This window comes from Mustela nigripes, chromosome 14, assembly GCF_022355385.1.
Source record: "Mustela nigripes isolate SB6536 chromosome 14, MUSNIG.SB6536, whole genome shotgun sequence".
Classification (NCBI taxonomy): domain Eukaryota; kingdom Metazoa; phylum Chordata; class Mammalia; order Carnivora; family Mustelidae; genus Mustela; species Mustela nigripes.
The window spans coordinates 41,067,420-41,090,653 of NC_081570.1; the positions used below are offsets into that span (position 1 = coordinate 41,067,420).

General features: G+C 38.0%; 1 protein-coding gene across 5 annotated transcripts in view; it reads left to right on the plus strand.

The window, feature by feature from the left end:
* Positions 1-23,234, plus strand: part of OSBPL9 (oxysterol binding protein like 9) — a 168,419-nt gene that overhangs the window by 51,418 nt on the left and 93,767 nt on the right. For all 5 annotated transcript variants that reach the window (XM_059374718.1, XM_059374720.1, XM_059374716.1 and 2 more), the window contains exon 3: positions 1,707-1,785. In XM_059374718.1, coding sequence (XP_059230701.1) covers positions 1,707-1,785 — 79 coding nt within the window. The remainder of the gene's footprint in view (positions 1-1,706; positions 1,786-23,234) is intronic.

A 23,234-nucleotide genomic window follows, 5' to 3' on the forward strand; every position in this document is an offset into this window, starting at 1 on the left:
CCCTTTAGCAGTCACTCCCGATGTTACCCTACTTCTATCCCTCCCCCCAGCCCTAGGCAACCATTAAATGTACTGTTAGTCTTTATGAATTTACCTATTTTGGACATTTCATATCAATGGAATTTTATGGTCCTTTGGGACTGGCTTCTTTCACTTAGCATAATGTTTTCAAAGTTACCCGTGTAGAGGATCACTTTTTACCTTGTATCATGCTCACCTCCTTGCATGTTTTATCTCCTCCTCTGCAACATTAATGCCTTGAGGGCAGGGACTATTGTTATATACTCTAGAGCTGTATCTAGCACATATTTTTGTATTCAGTTGTAACTTAGCAAAATTTGATACATCATAAATTAGAAGTTAACTCAGTAACCACAAAATTAAGTTAACCAGAATGATCTGCTCCCACACATGCTTACTCCCTGAGCTTGTGTTTTTGTTTGCTGTCATGGAATAAGTTGGTACCATGCCAGTGGTTCTGGTTGTGACATTAATTGTGTGACCTTGGGTAAGTCATTATATCATTGTTATACTCTCTGGAGACACTTAACTGAAAACAAGGATAAAAGTCCCAACCCAATCTGAAACTGAGGAATAACTAAGATAATTCAAGTTGATGGGATTTGGATAGAGTTGGGGTTTATCTAGACAACCTCTGAGAAGAGATTAACAAATGTTTAGCTCTGTTACCTAATCCTTTTGGGATGAGTAGCCTTTATTCATAGGATTAGGTATTTTGGCCCCTTGATTCTTTTCAGTCCCCATTTTCAAGGTCCTGGCATGCTGCTGCTTTTGTTACCATTCTGGGGCATTTTACCTGTGTTATGTTCCCTAGCTTTTTTCTCTGAAATACTTCAGACACTTGTTTCTTAAGGACATTAACCAGTACACTTCCTGTGTTGCATAGCTTCCAGTCTTCTAATTCCTGTGTCTTAATGGGCTGTTTGTAATTGAATACAAATATTTAAAAATTTGAAACTTACCCTGTCCACCTTCTTGAAACAAACAACTTATAAATAAATGCAGTCTCCTCCTCCCCCATCTTTTGGGGAGTTGTTCGTGCTTTTATTTTAAAAAACTCATATTGGGTGTATACTTGAAGGTCATGTATCAATAAATAATACAGTCTTCGACTTTCAAGATCTCATGGCAGTTCAGTGGGAGGAGGCAGACGTATAAACACATTGCAGCGGAAGGTGCAGAGCCATGTGTGAATGGTTATGGGAGCACATGTGGAAGAAGTGATTGGGACCATGTTTTGAAGTAAGTGTCACCTGGCATTTCTGTACTAACAAGTGTAAACAGAAGCAGCCGGATGAAGAGGACCTGCATTCTTTGGCCTCCCACTATAACCGGGAGTGGTGGAGGTTTCTGGCTCCCCATTTTAGAGAGTAGTCCAAAGCTCAGAAAAGCTCAGTGGCTGACTCTTGAACATAGATTCTAGACTCAGCTTCTATATTTGTCCCCTCCCTCTCTCACCGCAACCATGCCCCTTATGCAAGGATAAAAGGTAGCTGTGCAGAGTATTAACAGAGCTCTGGCATCCCTCTCTTTTAATTCTTCCTCGCTAAGCAAATGATTCCCCCTTTCTGTGTCTAGCCTACTGCCAGTGTCCTCCGTGCATTGAGCATTCCAGGGCTGTAGCTGTAGTGAATATTGCTGATGTCATTGTTTGCCTTATTGGGATTTTGCTCTTTGTTTCACAGGGAGCTGTGATTGGTATAGACGATGAGGACGACAGCACCTTCACAATAACTGTTGATCAGAAAACCTTCCATTTCCAGGGTGAGCTAAAAGAAGAGATTCTTTCTCTTCACAGCCCTAACTGCTTCTTTACTCCCTCTTTTGGGTGTTTGCTGGATGACTTGAATGGTTTTGCAACTGATCCTGCATGAATGAGTGCACGGGGAACGTTCTGGATGAAGTGGTACTGCAGGTTAGGCAGGGATTTGTATCTGCAGTGGATACAGATCTATTTGAGACGACTGTGGATCACACTGCAATTGGAGATTAAACATTTAAAGGATAAAAATCAGTGAAGGGAGAGAGTAATGGGCTGCTGCTGCTGCTGGCTTGTGTTTACAGAAGGTTGCTGATCTTTTATCGAGGAGTGTGGTTCTGCCTCTGCATGAAGAGTCTAAAGACTGATTGTGAAGGTTGCAGTGTTTGTCAGTGTGGAACTCAAAATGTAAATTAAATTGAAGCTAGTGGCAGCCTTTGGTTTTAAAGGTTTTGCTTTGCTTCAAGAATCGCAAGTTTGCATTCATTTCATCTGTATTTCTGTGTCTTGTCTGCCAGCCGTCATTTCTCTGCTATTATCCTTTTTATAGTTAATAACACCCATGCCATCTGCCACTGCTATGTTTCGACATTGCATGCTATGGTTCGCCGGTAGAAAGGGTAAGGTACTGTATGATCATTCTCATTTCATCTTGCTTTGAAAACTCTAAAGCAGCACATAAAAGCCGATTTTAATGATGCTGTCCTAATGTACCTCTCATCTATTAGAAGTGTTTATTAGCTTTGCTATTAATGTTTTTGTTATTTTGCTTATCCAGAGTAACCTCTATTTTACATTTAAAGCCGTCCAGGAAACTTAGAAGCTTTGGAGATGTTAGCAGTTTCTCTGAACTACAAGTGACAATGTACTGTGATAGATGCTAGGTATACCGTTGTAAATAAATATCAAGTAAGTTTGTAGTTTAAAAATGTTTTGGTTATGGGGTCTAACAGTGATCAGGTATATTATGTAAGATGTGGAGACAGCTGTTGTCCTTCCATTGCTATAGTATATTGAAGTTATTGTTCTTCACTTTTAAGAAATTGACTCTTAGAAATGAAAGATGCAGCTTATATGTGATAGAGACAAACCAATACAACTCAATAGTGGTATCTCTGATGCTTTTAGGAAAAGCATTCTTAAATTATTCATGGTGTTTGGTCATACTCTTTACTCAGAGCTGCTTAACTAATGATGCTTTCTTGAAATTTTCCATGCATTTAAAATTTTAGAACATTTTAAATATTATGAAAGCACAGGGCCTTTATTTTTAGGTTGACTATATAATGCTTTTTATAAGCTAAAGCAGGTAACATCCCCATGCTGAAACTCTTTACTTGATTAAAGCTGAATACTTAAATGCATTTCAGGTAATAGCTCCTAGATGCAGGTGAAGGCTGCAGTATGGAATTCTCTCCTCTGCCGTTATTAAGGAGATAACTCCTTTGGACTTCTGGAAGCTGTCTTGTTTGCCTGTTTAAAAGAGAGGAGACTCAGACCTCTAGAGCAAGGACACCTGTACCTTCTGATTTATTTAGATTATTTATGTTAAATATTCCAATATTTATGTGACTTGCTTATAAAACAATTCCTTTAATTCCTGAAATGATTTAAATAACAAGTGTAAATAAGACTTAAATGTATTTTTAAAATGATTTCTTAGTTCTGAGACTGTCAGATTGATTATTTTCTACTGTTATAGTAAGGGGAGCTTCGGACAACATGACATTATCTGGCTTTTGTAAAGAACTCACCAGGACCTCTTTCTATATATTCTTGGCAATAATGAGAATTGAAAATAATAATAATCCAGAATTGAAAGCAAGTTTGGCTGGATATATATTAGCATATGCTTAAATATGTTGAAGTTTTTATTTCATTTACTGGAATTTTTTAAAGCAAATAAAAGTATCAGTTGACATCTCTAAAGCAAATTCTACTTACTATCAACTGTTAAAGGGAAAGCTAGAATTTGTTTGTTCAACATCCATTTTAGGCATTATTTTAAGTTCTGGGGATACAGTATTGAACAAAACATAAAATTCTTTATCCTTTTGGGTCATCCATCTGGTAGAGGAGAAAGTCCAATGAAATAAAAAGTTACTTATACTGTGTGTATGTGTGTGTATGCTAGTAAAATATGAATAAGGGAGTGCTAAATCCTGGGGAGAAAAAAATAAAGCAGAAAAGAAGAAAATGAAATGAAGTGAGATTGTGTATAGGTAGAGGGAGGTTTTGAAATTTGAGAGTGGCCAGGGAAAGACTCATTGGGATGGTGGTGAAAGACCTGAAGGAAATGAAGGAAGAAGCTTTAAGGCTTTGTTGGGGATGGTGGTACATCATTACTAGGCAGAGGAAATAGTAAGTGCAAAAGAGTGTGCCTGCCACATTTGAAGAACAGTAGGGAGGCCATTTCTAGTTGGAATGCAAATAATCATGGGGACGGGTAGTGGGAAATGAAGTATACAAGGTAACAGAGAAGTTGATCATGGGAGGCCTCATCTGTCATGGTAAGAATGTTGAATTTTGGGGCGCCCGGGTGGCTCAGTTGTTAAGTGTCTGCCTTCAGCTCTGGTCACAATCCCAGGGTCCTGGGGCTCAGGCTCCCTGCTCAGCAGGAAGCCTGCTTCTCTCCCACCCCCCCTGCTTGTGTCCCCTTTCTTGTTGTCTTTCTCTGTCAAATAAATAAATAAAATCTTAAAAAAAAAAAAAAAGGAATGTTGAATTTTACTGAAAAGAGAAGCCATTAGAGGGTTTTGAGCAGAGGAGTAACACGATGGGATTTTTTAACGATATCACTCTGGCCACTCTGTTTAGAATAAAATGTAGGAGCCAGGGACAGAAGCAGGGAAACTAGTTAGGCTATTGTAATTCAGAAGAGAGGTGATGGTGGTTCCCACAGGGTAGCAGTTGGGATAGAGAGGCAGTGAGAAATGGTTAAATTTTCACATGTATGTTTAAAATAGACTTTTTTGAGGTATAATTAATATACCATAAAATGTGTACATTGTAAAGTTCAGTGAGTATTGAGAAATTTATTTAGTCATAACTGCTACCACAATCAAGAAATTGAACATTAATATCATCCGAAAGATTCCTTTTTTCTTCCAGTATCTACTCCCAGCTGCTGGCCTCAAGCAACCACTGATTTACTTTCTATCACTACAGATTTTTCTTTTGGAGAGTTTCATGTAAATAGAGTCCTACCTTATGTATTCTCTTTTGTCTGGCTTTATTTTAGCTCATCATAATGTTTTTCGTAGTCATCCATGTTGTTACATGTATTGGTAGTTTGTTTCTTTTATATTGTTAAGTAGTAGTGTGTCATATGATACTGTATTTCAAAGGTCAAACTATAGCATGTGAAAGAAAGGAGTCTAGGTTGACACCAGGATTTTTGGCTTGCCACAAGAGTGGAGCTGCCATTAACTGGGATGGGGAGACTATTGGAGGAATTAGTTTGGGGAAGGGGATGTGGGCATCAGAAGCTTAGCCTTGGACATGCTTACGAACAATTCTAGATGCCTGTCGGACATCCAGACAGATGTCAAATAGGCAGTTGAAGTGTCAGATTTAGGGGAAAAGTTCATGCTGAAGAAATAAATTTGGGAGTCATTGGCATATAGATAGTATTTAGAGCCACAAGAATTTAGGAGTAAGTGTAGAGAGACAAGAGGGGTCTAGGTCTTGAGCCCTGAAGCATTCCAGCATCTATGTAAATAGAACGGAGCTGAGGTAAAACTAGCAGAGAAGATTGAAAAGAAGCAATGAAAAAGGAGGGGGAAACTTAGGCGAATGCAATAGCCTGGAAGCCAAGAGAGTATTTCTAAAAAGGGAGAAGCATGATCAGCTGTGTCATATGCTCCTTGATAGATCAACTAAGTTGAGGGATGAGAAGGGATCAGAGGATTTAACAATTCGGAGTCCACTGATAACCTTGAGAACAACTTCTTTTTTTTTTTTTTCTTAAAGATTTTATTTATTTATTTGAGAGAGAGAGTGCATGCAAGCTGGAGGGAAAGAGAGAGGAAGAGAGAATCTAAAGCCGACTCCATGCTGAGTGAAGAGCCCGACATGGAGCTTAATCCCCTGATTGTGAGATCATGACCTGAGCCAAAACCCAGAGTTGACTGCCCAACTGGCTGAGCCACCCACGTATCCCAAGAAGAACAATTTTTTTTTCTTTTTTCTTTTTTCTTAATACATAATTGTTTCAGGGGTACACGACTGTGATTCATCAGTCTTAGAGAGTTCATAGTGCTCACCATAGCACATACCCTCCCCAAAGTCCATCACCCAGCCACCCCATCCCCCTGACTCCTTCCAGTCCAGCAACCCTCAGTTTGTTTCCTGAGATTAAGAGTCTCTTATGGTTTGTCTTCTTCTCTGGTTTCATCTTGTTTCATTTTTCCCTCCCTTCCCCCATGATCCTCAGTCTTGTTTCTCAAATTCCTCATTGCCAGTGAGATCAGATGATAATTGTCTTTCTCTTTGATTGACTTATTTCCCTTAGCATAATACTCTCTAGTTCCTCCACATCATTGCAAATGGTAAGATTTTGTTTTTGGTTTTTTTTTTTGATGGCTGCATAATACTCCATTGCATATATATACCACATCATCTTTATCCATTCATCTGTTGGTGGACATCTAGGTTCTTTTCCATAGTTTGGCTATTGTGGACATTGCTGCTATAAACATTGGGGTGCACATACCCCTTCGGATCACTACATTTGTATCTTTGGGGTAAATACCCAGTAGTGCCATTGCTGGGTCATAGAGTAGCTCTATTTTCAACTTTTGGAGGAACCTCAATACTGTTTTCCAGAGTGGCTGCACCAGCTTGCATTCCCACCAAGAGTATAGGAGGGTTCCCCTTTCTCCACATCCTCGCCAACACTCGGCCGTTTCCTAACTTACTAATTTTAGCCATTCTGAGTGGTGTGAGGTGCTATCTCACTGTGGTTTTAGATTTGTATATCCTTCATGCCATGTGATGTGCAACACTTTTTCACGTGTCTGTTGGCCATTTGGATATCGAGAAGAACAATTTTAAGATAGAAATAAACAGTGCTTTCAACTTATGCTGTAAAGGGAAGGCGAGAATATGGTAGTAGCTGGAGAGGGGAGTGAGAACAAATTTTTTCATGTGATAAGGGAAATAAGAGCATGTTTTTGTGGTACTGGCAGTGTTTCAGTAAAAACGGGAAAATTGATGCAACAGAGTAGGGGGAGAATTGCTGGATGACTGTTCTTGAGAAGGCTAGAGAGAATGGTATCTAATACACAGGTGGAGGAGGCATTGCCTTTTGTTAAGAACACAGACAGTTCATTCATAGCAACAAGAAAGAAGGCCAAGTGTATGAAAATATATGTAGGTAGGTTGTTACCTATCACCTTCATTTCCATTGTGGTTTAAATTTCTAGCTACCCTCCATATCCTGTATGGTGAAACATCATTTGTTTATAATAAAGAGGATTGGTACCAGGAAAAAAAAAACAAACCTTCCTGAAACAACAGATTATTTATCATTGCAATGATTAATTCTGGTAACTTGGTATTTCAAAATATCTTCAGTTTTAAAGAGATGCCATAAAATTATCAAAACAAAGTTAATTTTTTAAAAAAGATTCTATTTATTTGACACAGCGAGAGAGCTAGCAAGAGAGAGAGCACGAGCAGGGTGAGTAGCAGGCAGAGGCAGAGGAAGAAACAGGCTCCCCCTCTGCAAGGAGCCTGATGTGGGGCTCGATCCCAGGACTCTGGGATTGTGACCTTAGCTTAGGGCAGATGCTTAACTGAGTGAGCCACCCAGGCACCCCAAAACAAAGTCAATTTAATTTAACTTCAGATTTGAGAAAAAAAAATATATAAGTAATCACTGAAATTACAATCTAGCATGTTAGAGCTTTAAACAGGTTTGAAAACTACAACTTCACTCTGTCCTTTCAGAGATGAAAAATATTTGCTAATTTATCTTTATGAACTGCCTCTTTTTTCTTGAACAGGGCAGAAAAAATCATTCCCTTTCTTATCTGTCAGCTAAAGTTATTTGCATGTAGATTCTTTATTAGACAGTAAATGGAAAGCAGTTTTGGTATTAGACTGGCTATTGAGCTCAAACATAATTGTGTATATAGTATGTGTAATTCCCCATTCTCAGAACTGAGAGTATACTGGTATATACGATTTAGGCCATGATGACAGGGAGCTTGTAAAGAAGTAATTGGACTGAAATATGAAAGGTGCTCTCACAGTGGAAATATGTGTAAGACACTGAAATAATGAGGAGGCAAAAAAGACAGTTACTCTGTGTTTTACAGAGGAGTAGCATTTTTTGTTACCAGGTGATTATTTTTATAATCAAAATTAAAAATCACAGTAACTATATGGGATGCCTAGGGTGGCTTGGTCATTAGGCATCTGCCTTCAGCTCCAGTCATGCTCCCAGGATTCTGGGATCGAGCCCTCCATTGGGCTCCCTGCTTGGCGGGAAGCCTGCTTCTCCTCTCCCACTTCCCCTGCTTGTGTTCCCTCACTCGTTGTGTGTGTGTCTCTCAAATGAATAAATAAAATCTTCAAAAAATAATAATAAAATAAAAAAATAAAAGTAACAGTAACTGTAAAAAATGTCAACATGTGCAGCAGCAGCATATAATGTAAAAATAAAAAGATTCCTATCACTGGGTTCTTTCTCCCTCCTCTTCCTCTTTAGCTCTTCTCTGTGGCAGACTTCTAAAGATTGAAGAAGTTTGTTAGGCCGAGAGATGTTGTAGCATGTGCAAAGGCATGGAAATATGTTGCTGCCAGTGTGTTCAGAGAACTACAAATGTTTGGTACTGCTAGAATGATGAGATGAGACAGAGGTGTACATCTAATACAAAGAAGTTACATTTTTATCCTGAGGTCAGTGAAGAGCCAGCAAAGCAGAGTTTTAAGCAGAGAAGAGAAAGAGTAAAAACATGGGCTCTAGATAAATAGTTGTGATTGTTTGGTAAGGCCCTGAATGGGTTAAAGCTGTAGTAATGGGGAAGGAGAAGAAGAAATAGACTTGAGATTTTAGACTTGAGATCTGTAGAAACTAGTGACTGCTGGGAAATGGGAGGTGAGAGAATGGGGGTCATAAAGGTAGTGTTCCTGGCTTGGCTTGCTGTTTGGATGTTGTCAATATCTGAAGTTGAGGAGCTAGGGAAACAGGAACGGTTGGTGAGGGATCTCCTATGTCTGTGGGACACATCTAGCTATAGATGGTGATGGCAATTGGATCTAAATTTGCACTGAAGATGGAGATCTGTGGCTACCAGTAAGTAGAACTAGCAGTTGAGAAATTGAATGCCTAAGAGCTAGGCAGATAAGTAAATGAGTGAGGGGTAAAACTAGATGAAGATTTTAGCAATTTGGAAAGCTCATGCCGTGTTTGAAGGGTTAGTTGCTGCTTAGTTCCAGACAGTTGTAGGCTTTTGGTAATGCTTGTCCAGTGTTAGCAGATTATCAGGTTTTTCAGTAGAAGCCAGAAAATCAGACATTTTGTGTGTGTGTGTGATTTGAGTATGTGTATGTTAAATCTCTAAATTAAACAATAACAGCAACAAACTGTGTAAGCGAATGAAATGTATCTGTGGGCTAGATAAAACCTCTCTATATTTTCAGTCTCTGTAGAATAGTGGGTATGACCTTTCTGGGAGATCTGAATCAGAAGAGAGCTAAGATCAAATCTGGGAGCACATTAGAGAGGAACCATCAACAGGCTCAAAGGAATGTTCGGAGAGATTGGGATGAAAGCTATTAGTTTCAACCTGTGCAAATACTGTATTTACAGTTGCCTGTCAGCAGTTCATATGGCTTAATCCAATAATAGAAGACTAGGTAGTTCACACTAAGACTATTAGTTCACACTAATAATTAGAAAAATACCCAGTCATTTGAATTTTACCTTCAAATAAAATTGTGTCTATTTAATGCTTTATATATAAGGATTTACAGTGTTACTTATAGTGTATTGGAATGATAATAATGATAGGTGCATTTATTGGATTTTTTTTTTATGCCAACACTATACAGAGTTTTACTTGTGTTAACTCTGTTCTCATGATCTTATGATGTAGGTACTATTACTATTCTTATTTTACAGATAAGGAAACTGTCAATAGACAGATTTTGCAAGGCAGAACTGGTATTTGAACACAAACAGTTGTGCTTTAGGGCCATTCTCCTAAGTGCTACAAAATAGTTATTGTAGAAATTTGTTAACTAGTTTATAATTAACTTTTATAATTTTATCAGAAAAGGAATTAATGTAAAACATAAGGAACTTTAAATTACAATGCAGTTTAATGCAATTAAAAAAAAATTTTTTTTGTGGTATTAGTGTTCTGCATGTTCCATTACTTTGTAGTGAAGGTAGTAACAACAATCACCATTACTATTACCAAATACCTGTTAAGAACCAGGCACAATGTTCAATAGGCACTGTACATTCCTTCCATAGTTCAACTCCTCAACAATAAGGGTAGTTTTAGAGTTAGAGAAACAGGTTTAGAGAAATTAAGTGTCAGGATTGGTGGATTAGTGCTCAGGTCTGTCTAGATCAGTAGTTCTTTTTTTTTTTTTTTTTTTTTTTAAAGATTTTATTTATTTGACAGAGAGAGATCACAAGCAGGCAGAGAGGCAGGCAGAGAGAGAGGAGGAAGCAGGCTCCCTGCTGAGCAGAGAGCCCGATGCGAGGCTCGATCCCAGGACCCTGGGATCATGACCTGAGCCGAAGGCAGAGGCTTTAACCCACTGAGCCACCCAGGTGCCCTTAGATCAGTAGTTCTTGAAGTGTGCTATTGGACCAGCAGGATCAGCATCACCTGGGAACTTGTTAGAAAAAGGGAATCTCTCTGGTCTGGCTCCAGACTTGCAAAATCAGAAACTCTGGGAATGGGCCCTCTAGTGATTTTGATGTACTATGAAGTTTGAGAGCCATTGGTCTGGATCCAGTGGTTTCACATGTTATTCCAATTTCCTCTCCTAACACCCTTACACGTTAGATGGAATATCTTCAAATTATATATGAGTGAAATGAGTGACCTGGTCTTGATCTTAGATTATCTTACTATGTATGCCCTAACCTACTTAGAGGGGGTGTCTTGGGTTAAGCAAACCTGGTGTGTGATAAATCTAAATTTTTTAAAGATGGAAATTAGATGTTTTAGTTCCTAAATGAAGATGTCATTTAGGCAGTATATTCTCCAAAATGATTTCAAGTATGAAATTTGTTTGCAAATTTACTTGGATATACTTTTAAAACAACACAAGTTGCATAAGACAAAATACAGTATTTTTAAACATTAAAAAAAATCTTTAAATTAGAAGAATCTTCAGGAATTGTGTGTTAGTAGAAGTTATCTGTGGTTGGACTGATAGTTGACCTTTTCAACTCCATCCATTAGAGCTTTCTCATTTATTCAAATGCAGAATTACTACAAATCAGCCCAGTGGTAAAGGAAAGGGTTTATTTCAGGAAAGTTTTATTGATCAAGTATATTAGGGCAACATCGTCCCGACTGTATTAATATTAATCAGTGCAACATGGTACATTTTTACATTAATCATTTAGAAAGATAGATAGTACATCATTAGACAAACCCGTGGTTGTAGGCTTAAGTGTCTTTTGCTTTAAAATAATCATCCTAGCCTTATTATTAGTAAACAAATTCATTATCTTATTAATGATTTTTTGAAAAATCTCCCCCTGCAGTTTCATATTTTTGATTTTTACATGATAACCCCTCCTCAAAACCAGATAACCATTTAAAAAGATCTTGTGTAAAGGAGGTAAATCAACTATAATTCTTAATTAGATGTAGGCCTTAAAGTGGGGGAAATGCCACTGAATTCATTTGTTGGCAGTTTGTTGTGTTGGATGAAGATTGGATATCTGTGGTATACTTTTTCTCTTCTTAATTTGCTTTCTGTTTAAGATCCTCACTGAATATTTGAAATTATTTTTCCAATTTTAGCCAGTTACAGACTGTTGGGCTTACTGAGTAGCTAGGCTTAGAGTAGATATTTGACTTTTTATTAGTAAGTTACATTTTTATCCCATCATTCCCTTTTCCATAATTTTTAAGTAGTAAATTACCTGCTCACTATAGAAACTTGGGAAAATATAGAGTAGTATAAAGATGATACTAATAATCACCATAATCCTATCATCCAGAGATAATTATTCATAACATGCTTGTGGATTTCCTTCTGATCCTTTAATTTGTGTGTGTGTAATAAAATTGAGTTATCCTGTATAAAATTTTCAGGTTTTTAATTTTTTAAAAAAGATTTACTTACATATTTTAGAGAGCATGCCTGGTGAGTGGGGTTGAAGGGTGGAGGGAGACGAGTTGGAGAGGTAGAGAAGCAGGTTCCCCCAAAAGCAGGGAGCCCTGCTGTGAGATCTCATTACCCTGAGTTCATGACCTGAGGCAGAACCAAGAGTCGGACCCTTAACCGATTGAGTCACCCAGGCACCCTCTCTATTTTGAAGAATGCTGTGTTGAACATCCTTGCACATAAGTCTTTTAATAAAGTCTCTGTTTACCTTAGGATAGGTAAATTCTGAGAGAATTTATCAGAACAAAAGACATACATATTTTTAATGTTTCTGAAACAGTTCTCTGTAATTGCTTTCAAGAGAGATTGTGTTTATACTCCCTCTGCTTCATCACACCTTGCATCAGTACTTAATGTTATCATTTTAAGAGAATGTCAGCCAGTGCCTCTCCTCAAAAATACAGGGTTTTTTGTTTTTTCATTTTTTTATTTATTCATTTGACAGAGATCACAAGTAGGCTGAAAGGCAGGCAGAGAGAGAGAGAGAGAGAGAGGAGGAAACAGGCTCCCCAATGAGCAGAGAGCCTGATGTGGGGCTTGATCCTAGGACCCTGGGATTATGACGCGAGCCGAAGGCAGAGGCTTTAACCCACTGAGCCACCCAGGCACCCCTCAAAAATATGTTTTAATGTGTTTATTTCTTGTTTGGTAACTTGTTCATTCTTTTGTCCACTTGGTTGTTGTTGCTAGCACATCCTTCTTTGATGAAAGGGAATGGGAAGTAGTCTTAGACTCATGCATTAACCCTACCATCTGAGAAATTGCTAATATACATTAAATTATTTTTTTTAAGATTTTATTTATTTATTTGACAGAGACACAGTGAGAGAAGGAACAGGAGCAGGGGGAGTGAGAGAGGGAGAAGCAGGCTTCCCACTGAGCAGGGAGCCTGATGCTGGACTCAATCCCAGGACACCGGTATTATGACCCAAACTGAAGGCAGATGCCTTATGACTGAGCCACCCAGCCACCCCATTAAATAAACTTTTTACCCAGTTTGGTTTTTTTTTTTAATTTTAATTTTTTAGTTTTTAACTTTTTAAAATTAACATATAAATAATGTGTTATTTGCCTCAGGGGTACAGGTCTATGAATCATCAGGCTTACACATTTCATAGCACTCACCATAGCACATACCCTCCCCAGTGTCCATAACCCAGCAACCCTATCACTAGCCCCAACCCTGGGCAACCCTCAGTTTGTTTCCTGAGATTAAGAGTCTCTCTCATGGTTTGTCTCCCTCCCCAGTCCCATCTTGTTTCATTTTTTCCCTGCCTACCCTCAACGACCCCACACCCTGCCTCTCAAATTCCTCATATCAGAGAGATCATATGATAATTGTCTTTCTCTGATTGACTTCTTTTGCTTAGCATAATAAGTTCCATCCACATTGTTGCAAATGGCAAGATTTTGGGTTTTTTGATGGCTGCATAGTATTCCATTGTGTATATATACACACACCACATCTTCTTTATCCATTCATCTGTTGATGGACATCTAGGTTCTTTCCATAGTTTGGCTGTTGTGTACATTACTGCTATAAACATTTGGGTGAACGTGCCCCTTCAGATCACTACATTTGTAACTTCAGGGTAGACCCAGTAGTGTGATTGCTGGGTCATAGGTTAGCTCTATTTCCAACTTTCTGAGGAAACTCCATACTGTTTTCCAGAGTGGCTGCACCAGCTTGCATTCCCATGAGTTTTTTACCCAGTTTGGAACACGGCTTGGTAGGTGTTAGTGTGGAGAGTAAATGAAGACATACAAAGGAAATGATTAGTATATTATATAATGTGTATTTGAAAATATGCATGAAAGTAGGCTCTGTGAGTTGAACAAAGACTTGTAGAATGTGAGGGGGATGTATTCCTGCTTCATACTGCAAAGTCCTTAATCATACCTTCCCCCTTATACAATATTTATTCATAAGAGGTATTCATACATTTTAATTCCTTTCCTTCAAAAATAGCCATATAGGCAGTGGACCAAAGTCTTATGTGCCAAAGTCTAAGGAGTGTTCCATTAATAATACAAATTTACTGTTTGCAGCATGCATAATGATTTCTCAATTACATTATGCTTATAAAATTTACACTTACTGTCATTCCTATTGACACTTTTAATTTTTCTATTAATTAAAAAAATGATGGAATAGAATGCAAAATATATTGAAGTGGTTGCATGAGTGCTGTTTTCAAATGGAGATGGTGATGCTGCAAGTATTAAATTGTTGCATGGCAGACTTAGCTCAGTGTAGTGGTACAAAATGTCCATTTGTTGCTTGATATTAAAAAAATACAGATGTTCCTCCGAGGAGTCAGTGTACAAGAAAGTGTAGGGTATGTGAAAGTTGAATAAGCAAGTACTGCTTACATAAAAATGTAATATCGTACCTCAGGAAACTTTTGGGAACTCAACAGTAATTTGAGGGACAATTAAGTATTAAGTGATACACACTTGTAAGTGTAATGGTTCAAGGAAGGGAGTGATACTGACAGATTTTCGATGGTTTTCAAACTTGGAATGAAGGCATTTTTAACAAATGCAATCTTTTTTAGAAACCAAGTGTGAGGTAGAAAAAGTATAATTCATCTGGTTGAAGTCAGAGGGTTGGAGGGCCTAGAGCTCTGCATGGGGCAGCTCATAGGCACTTTGAAAAAATACCAGTGTTCAGATTTATTCCTTCCCTCCATCCATTTAGTCATTCATTTTTATGGCCAACAAATATTTGAGTGTTTATTGTATACTAGGCACTAGGCTAGTTTCTGAGTATAAAGTAGTGAACAAAGCAAAATGCTTATCCTCAAGTATCTCATGTTTTGAAAATCATTATTCCAGAGGTTTTCTAATTGTACCATTTCAGGTAGTACTCTGACTCCAGCTTATTTATCCCTGAGTAAAAGCTTTTTCTTATGGTAGCCTGGACTGCACTCATCCTTGTTTTACTTTTAGGCAACTAAATACCTGATGAATTCTAAGAAAATACTCTGCCACAGTCCTTTGTCTTTTTAGCCTCCTACATTAACTCCACATGAAGTTTATGAATATTGATTCTCATGATTGTGAGGCTTCCATCAGTGTACTCCACATGTAACATTAGTCCAGCATATAAACTGAAGTTGTGTTTATCATTGCATTTTCTCAATACTAAATTTGAGGACCTAAGATAGTTTGATTAATACCCCAGGAAAAATAATTAGAATTCAGAAAACTGTAAAGAAGCTGCGTCTTTGGCAGCAGCTTTTTCTGCCAACGGATTCTGTCCTTGTGCTTTAATAAAATCATTTCTTTTGCACCAAAGAAAGAAAAAAAGAGGAAAGGAAAGGAAAAAGGAAAAGGGAAAGGAAAGGAAAAAGAAAAACTGCATCTTTGCTGGGTTGTTGGCCTTAATGAAGACATCTGTTTTGGGTGATTGTCTGGTAGAAGGAATCAGAGTATCATGTAAAAGAGAATGGAGCTAGCCCATGCATATAGGTGACTTAAGTCAAGTGGTGTTGGATGTCAGTGGGCTTTTTTTTTTTTTTTTTTTTTCATCTTGGGGAGGATGATTGGATATCTTTTCTGGTAAAGGGTTATATATTCCAGAATTGACCCTTAGATGAATAAAAGAAAGAGAGGAAGCAAATACTTCTCCAAGAATGCAGATAATGTTGTGCTTGGCGTGGTAATCCTCCGATATACCCTACACATGCTTATGAGATTCTTTTATTATCATTTTGTAGATTAGGAAACTGAGGCTTGGAGGAGTTTTTGTCCAAGGTAACATCTATGAGAAGTGGCCAAGTCTAGATTCCAATACATGCTATTTTCATTACACAGTTCTGTTTGTTCACGCCTCTCCTTTCTATTACCCTTCCCCACACTGGCTTCTCTTTTCACCCTGCCTTAGTCTCTTTGTGGCTCTAGATTCAATGCTGTTTTCCTCTACACAGAACAGCACACTTCCTAACTCTGATACTACTTAGTGTTTTCATGCTTTCAGGTGGTTTGGTTGTCAGGAGTTTCTCCCGTGTGTACTATACATCCAAGTTGATAGTTGTCACTAGGAAGGAGCCCACCGAAGGCAAGGGAACAGAGACATTGGTCAGAAGACACTGGTGGGAGTCATAACATGAAAGGAGTAATCTATTACCAAGGATGAGGGAGGCTTGGAAGATTGACCAGAGAAAGGACTAGGAATATTCCGTGTAAGGATATAAAAGGCAGAAAGTCAAATATTCACCTGTACTGTATTTAGTTTTATTCTTGTACTGACTTCAGAGTTCTCTTAATATGTCAACTGAATTATCAGTAAAACCCAGTTATTGAGGAAAACAAGCCAACATACTTGTCATATTTATTCCTCCTTTGCAGAGGAAGTCTTGCCTACCTGGGAAGCCTAAATGTGGAGCAGGGGTCACCAGCAAAATGAGGATGGCAGTGTTAACCTTCGGCATTGTTGTAAGATCAGAGAAAATACATATAAATACTCAACATGATATCTGGCAAGTAGCAGGACTCAAATATTAGTAGGACTCAAATACTAGTAGCTGTTACTATTATTTTTTAAAATTTTACCTCATTTTGCTGATGATCAATCATGCTGCTGTGTCTGGAATCCTCTTTTCTCTTTTTTCTAGCCTAGGGTTTTGGCTACAGGTAACTGAAATTAGTTTTTTTGTTTGTTTGTTTGTTTGTTTTTTTAAAGATTTTACTTATTTATTTGACAGAGAGAGATCACAAGTAGGCCAAGAGACAGGTGGTGGGTGGGAGGGTTGGGGGGGAAGCAGGCTTCTTGCTGAGCAGAGAGCCCGATTGGGGGCTCAATCCCAGGACCCTGGGATCATGACCTGAGCCGAAGGCAGAGGCTTAACCCACCGAGCCACCCAGGCGCCCCCGAAATTAGGTTCTTGAAAATGCTACACACTGAACATGATAACCAGGATGCAAAGCTGATTGCCTGCTATTTAGGGAGCTCTCAGTTTTTTATAGAAGAATGCCTACTGAGAATATTTATTAGAAAAGCAATGATGATGATAACAGTTGGGTATAGGTTCTTTACCAAAGGTTTGCATGCATTTTATTTAATTTTTTTTTTTAACAACTCCAAGAGACAGTTATGAGGAAAACTGAGACATAGAATGCTAAATCATTTATCTGGGGTACACAGTTTAGAACAATAATTACAGTACAATAGAGACTATAGTGCAGTAGAGACTAAGGAATTGTAGAAGAGAGATCTTGGAAGCATCACAGAGGAGATGATTTTGTTACAGGTTTTGAAGGATGAAAAAGACAGAGGGATAGGTAGGGCTGGAAGCCTGCCTACATAGGTAGATAAATAGATATATAAATATACAAATAAAGATATAAACATATAAGCATATAAATATATATAAATAAATATGTAAATATAAATTAAAATTTTAAAAAAATTACCACACTTCAGAGAAAGGAGAAACATTCTGGGTATGGGGAAACTATGTGCAAAACTTGGAAGTATGAAAAAGGATGACTTGTTTGAGAAATGTAAGAGTATAGCATGTTTCAGAATAAATAGCAGGTAAGGGGAAGAGATATGAGTTCAGTCTGGAACTAAATAGATCATCAAAGGCTTAATGGCTGGCTGGCTCAGTCAGTGGAATGTGCAGCTCAGTCTCGGGTTTGTGGATTCAAGCCCCACAGTGGGGGCATAGAGATTACTTAAAAATATAGGGGAGCTAGTGTGGCTCATTTGGTTAAACATCCAACTTTTGATCTTAGCTTGGGTCTTGATTTCAGGGTCCTGAGTTTAAGCCCTGCATTGGGTTCCATGCTAGGTATGGAGCTTACTTACAACTTTTTTTTTTTTTTTAATTTTCAAAAGTGTCATGTACCAGAGTAATAAAATACCTTCTTTATAAATTAAGGAGAGGCATTGGTTATTTTAGCCATGGAGATGTCATTATCACATTTGTGGCTTCAAAGAATTAGTGGGAGCTGTTTGCGGAATGCTCTGAGGAGAAGGGAGATTAGAGGCAGGAAGCCCAGTTTGGAGCTTACTGCAGAGGTTTTCTGAAAGGTGATGAGAGCTTGAGTAAAGGCAGTAAGAATGACCACACAGGGGTTAAACACAAAAGATGTATGACAGAATTTGGTGACTAACTGCATGTAAGAGAATAAGGGAAAAGAAGTTCAGAATTATACCCAGCTTTCTGACAGATGTATCCAGGACTGTGTCTTTTTTAATGCTCTGTCACCAGTGTCTACCTGCTGTGGATATGTATGCACTCAGTAAGTATTTTATTGGATGAAAGTATAGTTTTGGAATATAGCCGCATAAATGCAGTTGTTGGATGAAAGTATAATTTTGGAATATAGCAGAGGTAAATGTAATTGTTAAGGAAAAATATGTGGAATTATCCTACTGAAGGAAGCTTCAGAGCTTCAGATTCCTGAGAAAACAACCTTCCTTTAAAAGGAGTCCCAGGGGGTGCCTGGATGGCTCAACTGGTTAAGCATCTGCCTTCTGCTCAGGTCATAATCCGAGTCCTGGGATTGAGCCCCACCTCCGGCTCCCTGCTTGGTGCGAAGCCTGCTTCTCCTTCTTCCACATCTCCTGCTTGTGTTCCCTCTCTCGCTGTGTCTCTCTGTCAAATAAGTAAATAAAATCTTTTTTTAAATAAATAAAATAAAAAGAGTCACAAGACCAGTGATTTAGACTTGAAAACAATCTCTCAGATAAGTGGAGAGCAGTGTCTTGACTTTTATTTGCACAGAGTAATGGAAAGACTATGAGTAGAATATAACTGTTTGAAGTATGTGCATTGACTCTTGACCATTTTTCTGTCTATGGGTTTGTAGCCATCTTGCACAATTTAAGAATATAAATCAAATGGAGTCCTTTCCTTTTAGGAATCTACTTTTTTTTTTTGTTAAAGATTTTATTTATTTGACAGAGAGAGAGAGAGATCACAACTAGGCAGAGAGGCAGGCAGAGAGAGAGGCAGAAGCAGGCTCCCTGCTGAGCAGAGAGCCCGATGTGGGGCTCCATCTCAGGACCCTGAGATCATGACCTGGGCCGAAGGCAGAGGCTTAATCCACTGAGCCACCCAGGTGCCCCTAGGAATCTACATTTTTATGTAAATGAGATAAATCAAGGTAATTCTATAAGCACAACATGTAGTTCTAGTCATGTGGACAGGATGGTTCATGGTGGACAGAGAGAAGTAAATCTGAGGTATAGGCTGTTTGGAAAGAAATGCCCTTTTTAGTTTTATGTATAGATACTAGAACTAAGCTGACACTGTCTGATTTTTTTTTTTTTAATGATTTGTCATCATAAGAATTTTTTTTTTAATTTATTTATTTGACAGAGATCATAAGTAGGCAGAGAGGCAGGCAGAGAGAAGAGGAGGAAGAGCCGACGGGGCTCGATCCCAGGACCCCGGGATCATGACCTGAGCTTAAAGCAGAGGCTTTAACCACTGAGTCATCCAGGCACCCCCATAAGAATTTCTTTTAATGTTATTTACTCTTTGTACTTAGTGAATTGGTTTAAACATAGTGACATGCTATAAATTATTACAAATATAAGTCATAAATTGTAAGGACAGCTGAATTAGTGACATTTTGCTATATCTAGATTGTGTTTTATAGGATGGAGTTAAAGCCTGTGGAATGTGAGTTTATGTCTGAGATTATACTTCAGTCTTGGTCTGGAAATACATGCTTCCCTGAAGAACAGTGAAGATAGTATATTAACAGCTTATAGCTAAGTACAGGGAAAGAAGGAGGTAGCTTTAGGGATCTCGCTGCCTGAGCAAAATTCCTTGGAGAACTACTGGGGGCAAAGAATGAAGTCTTTTTAGAAAAGTTATTCACTAGGAATATTTTAAGATTATAATGTAGAAGGGCCTCAACTATACTTTATATCTAAGGATACACTAGCACCTTTTCTTTAAGTATTAAAGGGCTTCCTATCCACAGTGTGCAGGAATAATCCCTATTTTTGAAAAACTTGTGAAGCATTTTACTTAAAGTAACATAAATCAATCATGATAGTGTGTTATTAATATGATTCTTTCATTTTGTTAGACTACATCTATTTTGGCCTTGTTTGCCTTGGAAGTGGACAAAAGAATAAGTAGCAAACGCTCTTTTCTTGTAGATATACTTTATTGCTTTGCTTTAATTTTCTTATGAATTTTCTAACATATATTAACTTCTTTCACTCTTTTCTTTCATTGCCTAAGCCAAAAATTCAGTGATTATGTAGCACCATTCTTCCTTTCTGAGTAACACTTACCCTTGGCAATCAGTGAAAATATGTTTGAAGTTTTATATTTCTTCTCAGTCTCTTCATAAATGGATACTTGGCTTCAACCCTCGCAAAATCACCCTCTATCCCTTCTCTCTCTCTCCCTTCTCTTCCCCAGAATGTATTATAAAGATGTATTCTACTTTTAGCTTCCACTGGAGAAGGGATTTATTTTCTAGCAAAATATATTTGAGTACTGACTGATAATCAATAAACTCAATAGAACTTTCGATAGTAAGATTCTTTAGGAGGCCAGATTTACCAAATTTCAGAATTAATTGAATCTGAGTCTTTTCAAACCCAAAATAAAATTTTTCAGCCTATCATTCCCAACCTATTTTTCTTTCTATATCCTCTGTGTTGTGGACTAGCACTTTTACTTACCCAATTAACCAAATTTATACAAAGAAAGAGATGCAGATACAGAGAAAGTATAACCAAATACACTTTCTCTGTATCTGCATTTTCTGCATTCTCCCTACATGACTGAGTCACCGTGTCCATTGAATTCTACTTTTCTCTATCCCGTCTGTCTACCCTCTCTATCCCAGAGTCCAAGTCTTATTTCTTTCTTTGTAGTTTTATGACTATCATTTTTAACTTCTTCTCTCCTTTGTTCTCATCTCTGTTCTGCAAAGTACCCTCCTTATGATGTCTGGGTGAGCTCTCTAAAACCCTTTATTCCTAAGCCCCAGCCCATACCCCCAGTATTATAAGTCTTAAAGATTGAAAACTCATATCCTAATTTTTTTAAATTCAAGGTAAGGGATAGTGACCCCATTACTAAAACCTAGAGTTAAAGTTGTTGGGAAACACCTTCTGCTGGAGCTAAAATGATTAGGAGAGGGTGTCTGGGTGGCTCAGTTGGTTAAGCGACTGTCTTTGGCTCAGGTCATGATCCTGGAGTCCCAGGATTGAGGCCCACATCAGGTTCCCTAAGTGGAGCGTCTGCTTCTTCCTCTGACCCTACCCTCTCTTGTGTGCTCTCTCACTCAAATAAATAAAATCTTCAAAAAATAAAATTATTAGGATATATTTACATATAAATTTGGGGAGGATTTTCATTTGCCAGGAATAAGTTGACTTAAAAGCATGTGATTAGTACGGTTTCACTTACTTATGGAGCACAAGATATAATAACATGGAGGACATTGGGAGATGGAGAGGAGAAGTGAGTTGGGGGAAATCGGAGCGGGAGACGAACCATGAGAGACTGTGGATACTGAGAAACAAATTTGTTTGGGTTTGGAGGGGAGGAGAGTGGGGGGTTACATGAACCTGGTGGTGGGTATTAAGGAGGGCACATATTGCATGGAGCACTGGGTATGGTGCATGAAAAAATGAATCTTGGGAACACTGAAAAAATAAAGTTTAAAAAAGCACGTGATTATAGAATAAATTAAAAAGAACCCATTAATCTACATTTTATTTTCACTGTTTTGACTGAATCAGAGAGTTGCCCAATACAATGCTGACTCTGTCCAGAAGAAACAACAGTATTCCTTCAGATAGTCAAAGCAGAAGTTGTGGGGATGAAACACTTTTGTAAATATTTGCTTGTGTTTTATTCAACAGTTTGGAAATTTTAGCTAAAACTGTTTCCAGATCTTTGAGGGAGTCCATTGTGCAGCTTTAAAGGTTACTAAGCAGAAGTAATGTTTTGTTTTTTGTTTTTTAAAGATTTTATTTATTTGACAGAGAAATCACAAGTAGACAGAGAGGCAGGCAGAGAGAGAGAGAGGGAAGCAGGCTCCCTGCTGAGCAGAGAGCCCGATGCGGGACTCGATCCCAGGACCCTGAGATCATGACCTGAGCGGAAGGCAGCGGCTTAACCCACTGAGCCACCCAGGCGCCCAGAAGTAATGATTTTTAAAAAAATTGAATCTTTTTAAAATTTTTTATTTTTTCATTAATATATAATGTATTATTAGCCCAGGGGTAGAGGTCTGTGAATCGCCAGGTTTACACACTTCACAGCACTCAACTATAGCACATACCTTCCCCAATGTCCATAACCCCAGAAATAATGATTTTTTAGGAACGTAAACCTATTTTTAGATTTCAGATATGAAAGTGGAACCATATATTGAGTAATGAAATCAATGGATGTTTATTGAACACTTGTTTGCCTGGGATGGTTCTCAGGGTTTGGGTTATATCTGTAAATAAAGATCCTTTCCTTGGTGGAGCTTATATTCTAGTGACAAGAGACAGATTATAAATAATAAATATACACATATACATACATTTGTTAGAAGGAGCCAGTTTGCTGGAGGGGAAAAAAGGTAGAGCAGGATATAGGGAATTGGCCATGCTGGTCTGGGGTGGGGGGCGTTTTTTTATGCTGGTCAGGAGACATCATTGAAAATGTGTCATTTGAGATGAATTATCATTTGTCTTGTAAATATTTATTAGTTGCTAAGAACATGTTATACTTTGAGAATATCAGATTCCATCTTAAACCTCAGGTAAATGTAATACAAACAAACAGGTATTATATTGATACAGATGCCTTGATAGAAGTGTACATAGATTTTTCTTTGATCTCACCATTGCTGTTATTATGGTAAGCAGATTATTTAAAACTATGTCTCTTAAACTTGAGTATCAGAATACTGGCTTAGGTTACTTTAGATTTAGAGTTATGTGAATTGGTTTTTCTCTCTATATACCTCTTTACTACTTTCTTTAAAAAAAGACCCTCTGACTACCCAACCTGTCCAAACTTGTTAAAAATTACAGTCAGTGGCACCTTGAACCACCCAGTTATCTAAGTGGAATCTTTTATTCAGTATCAGTCCAGTC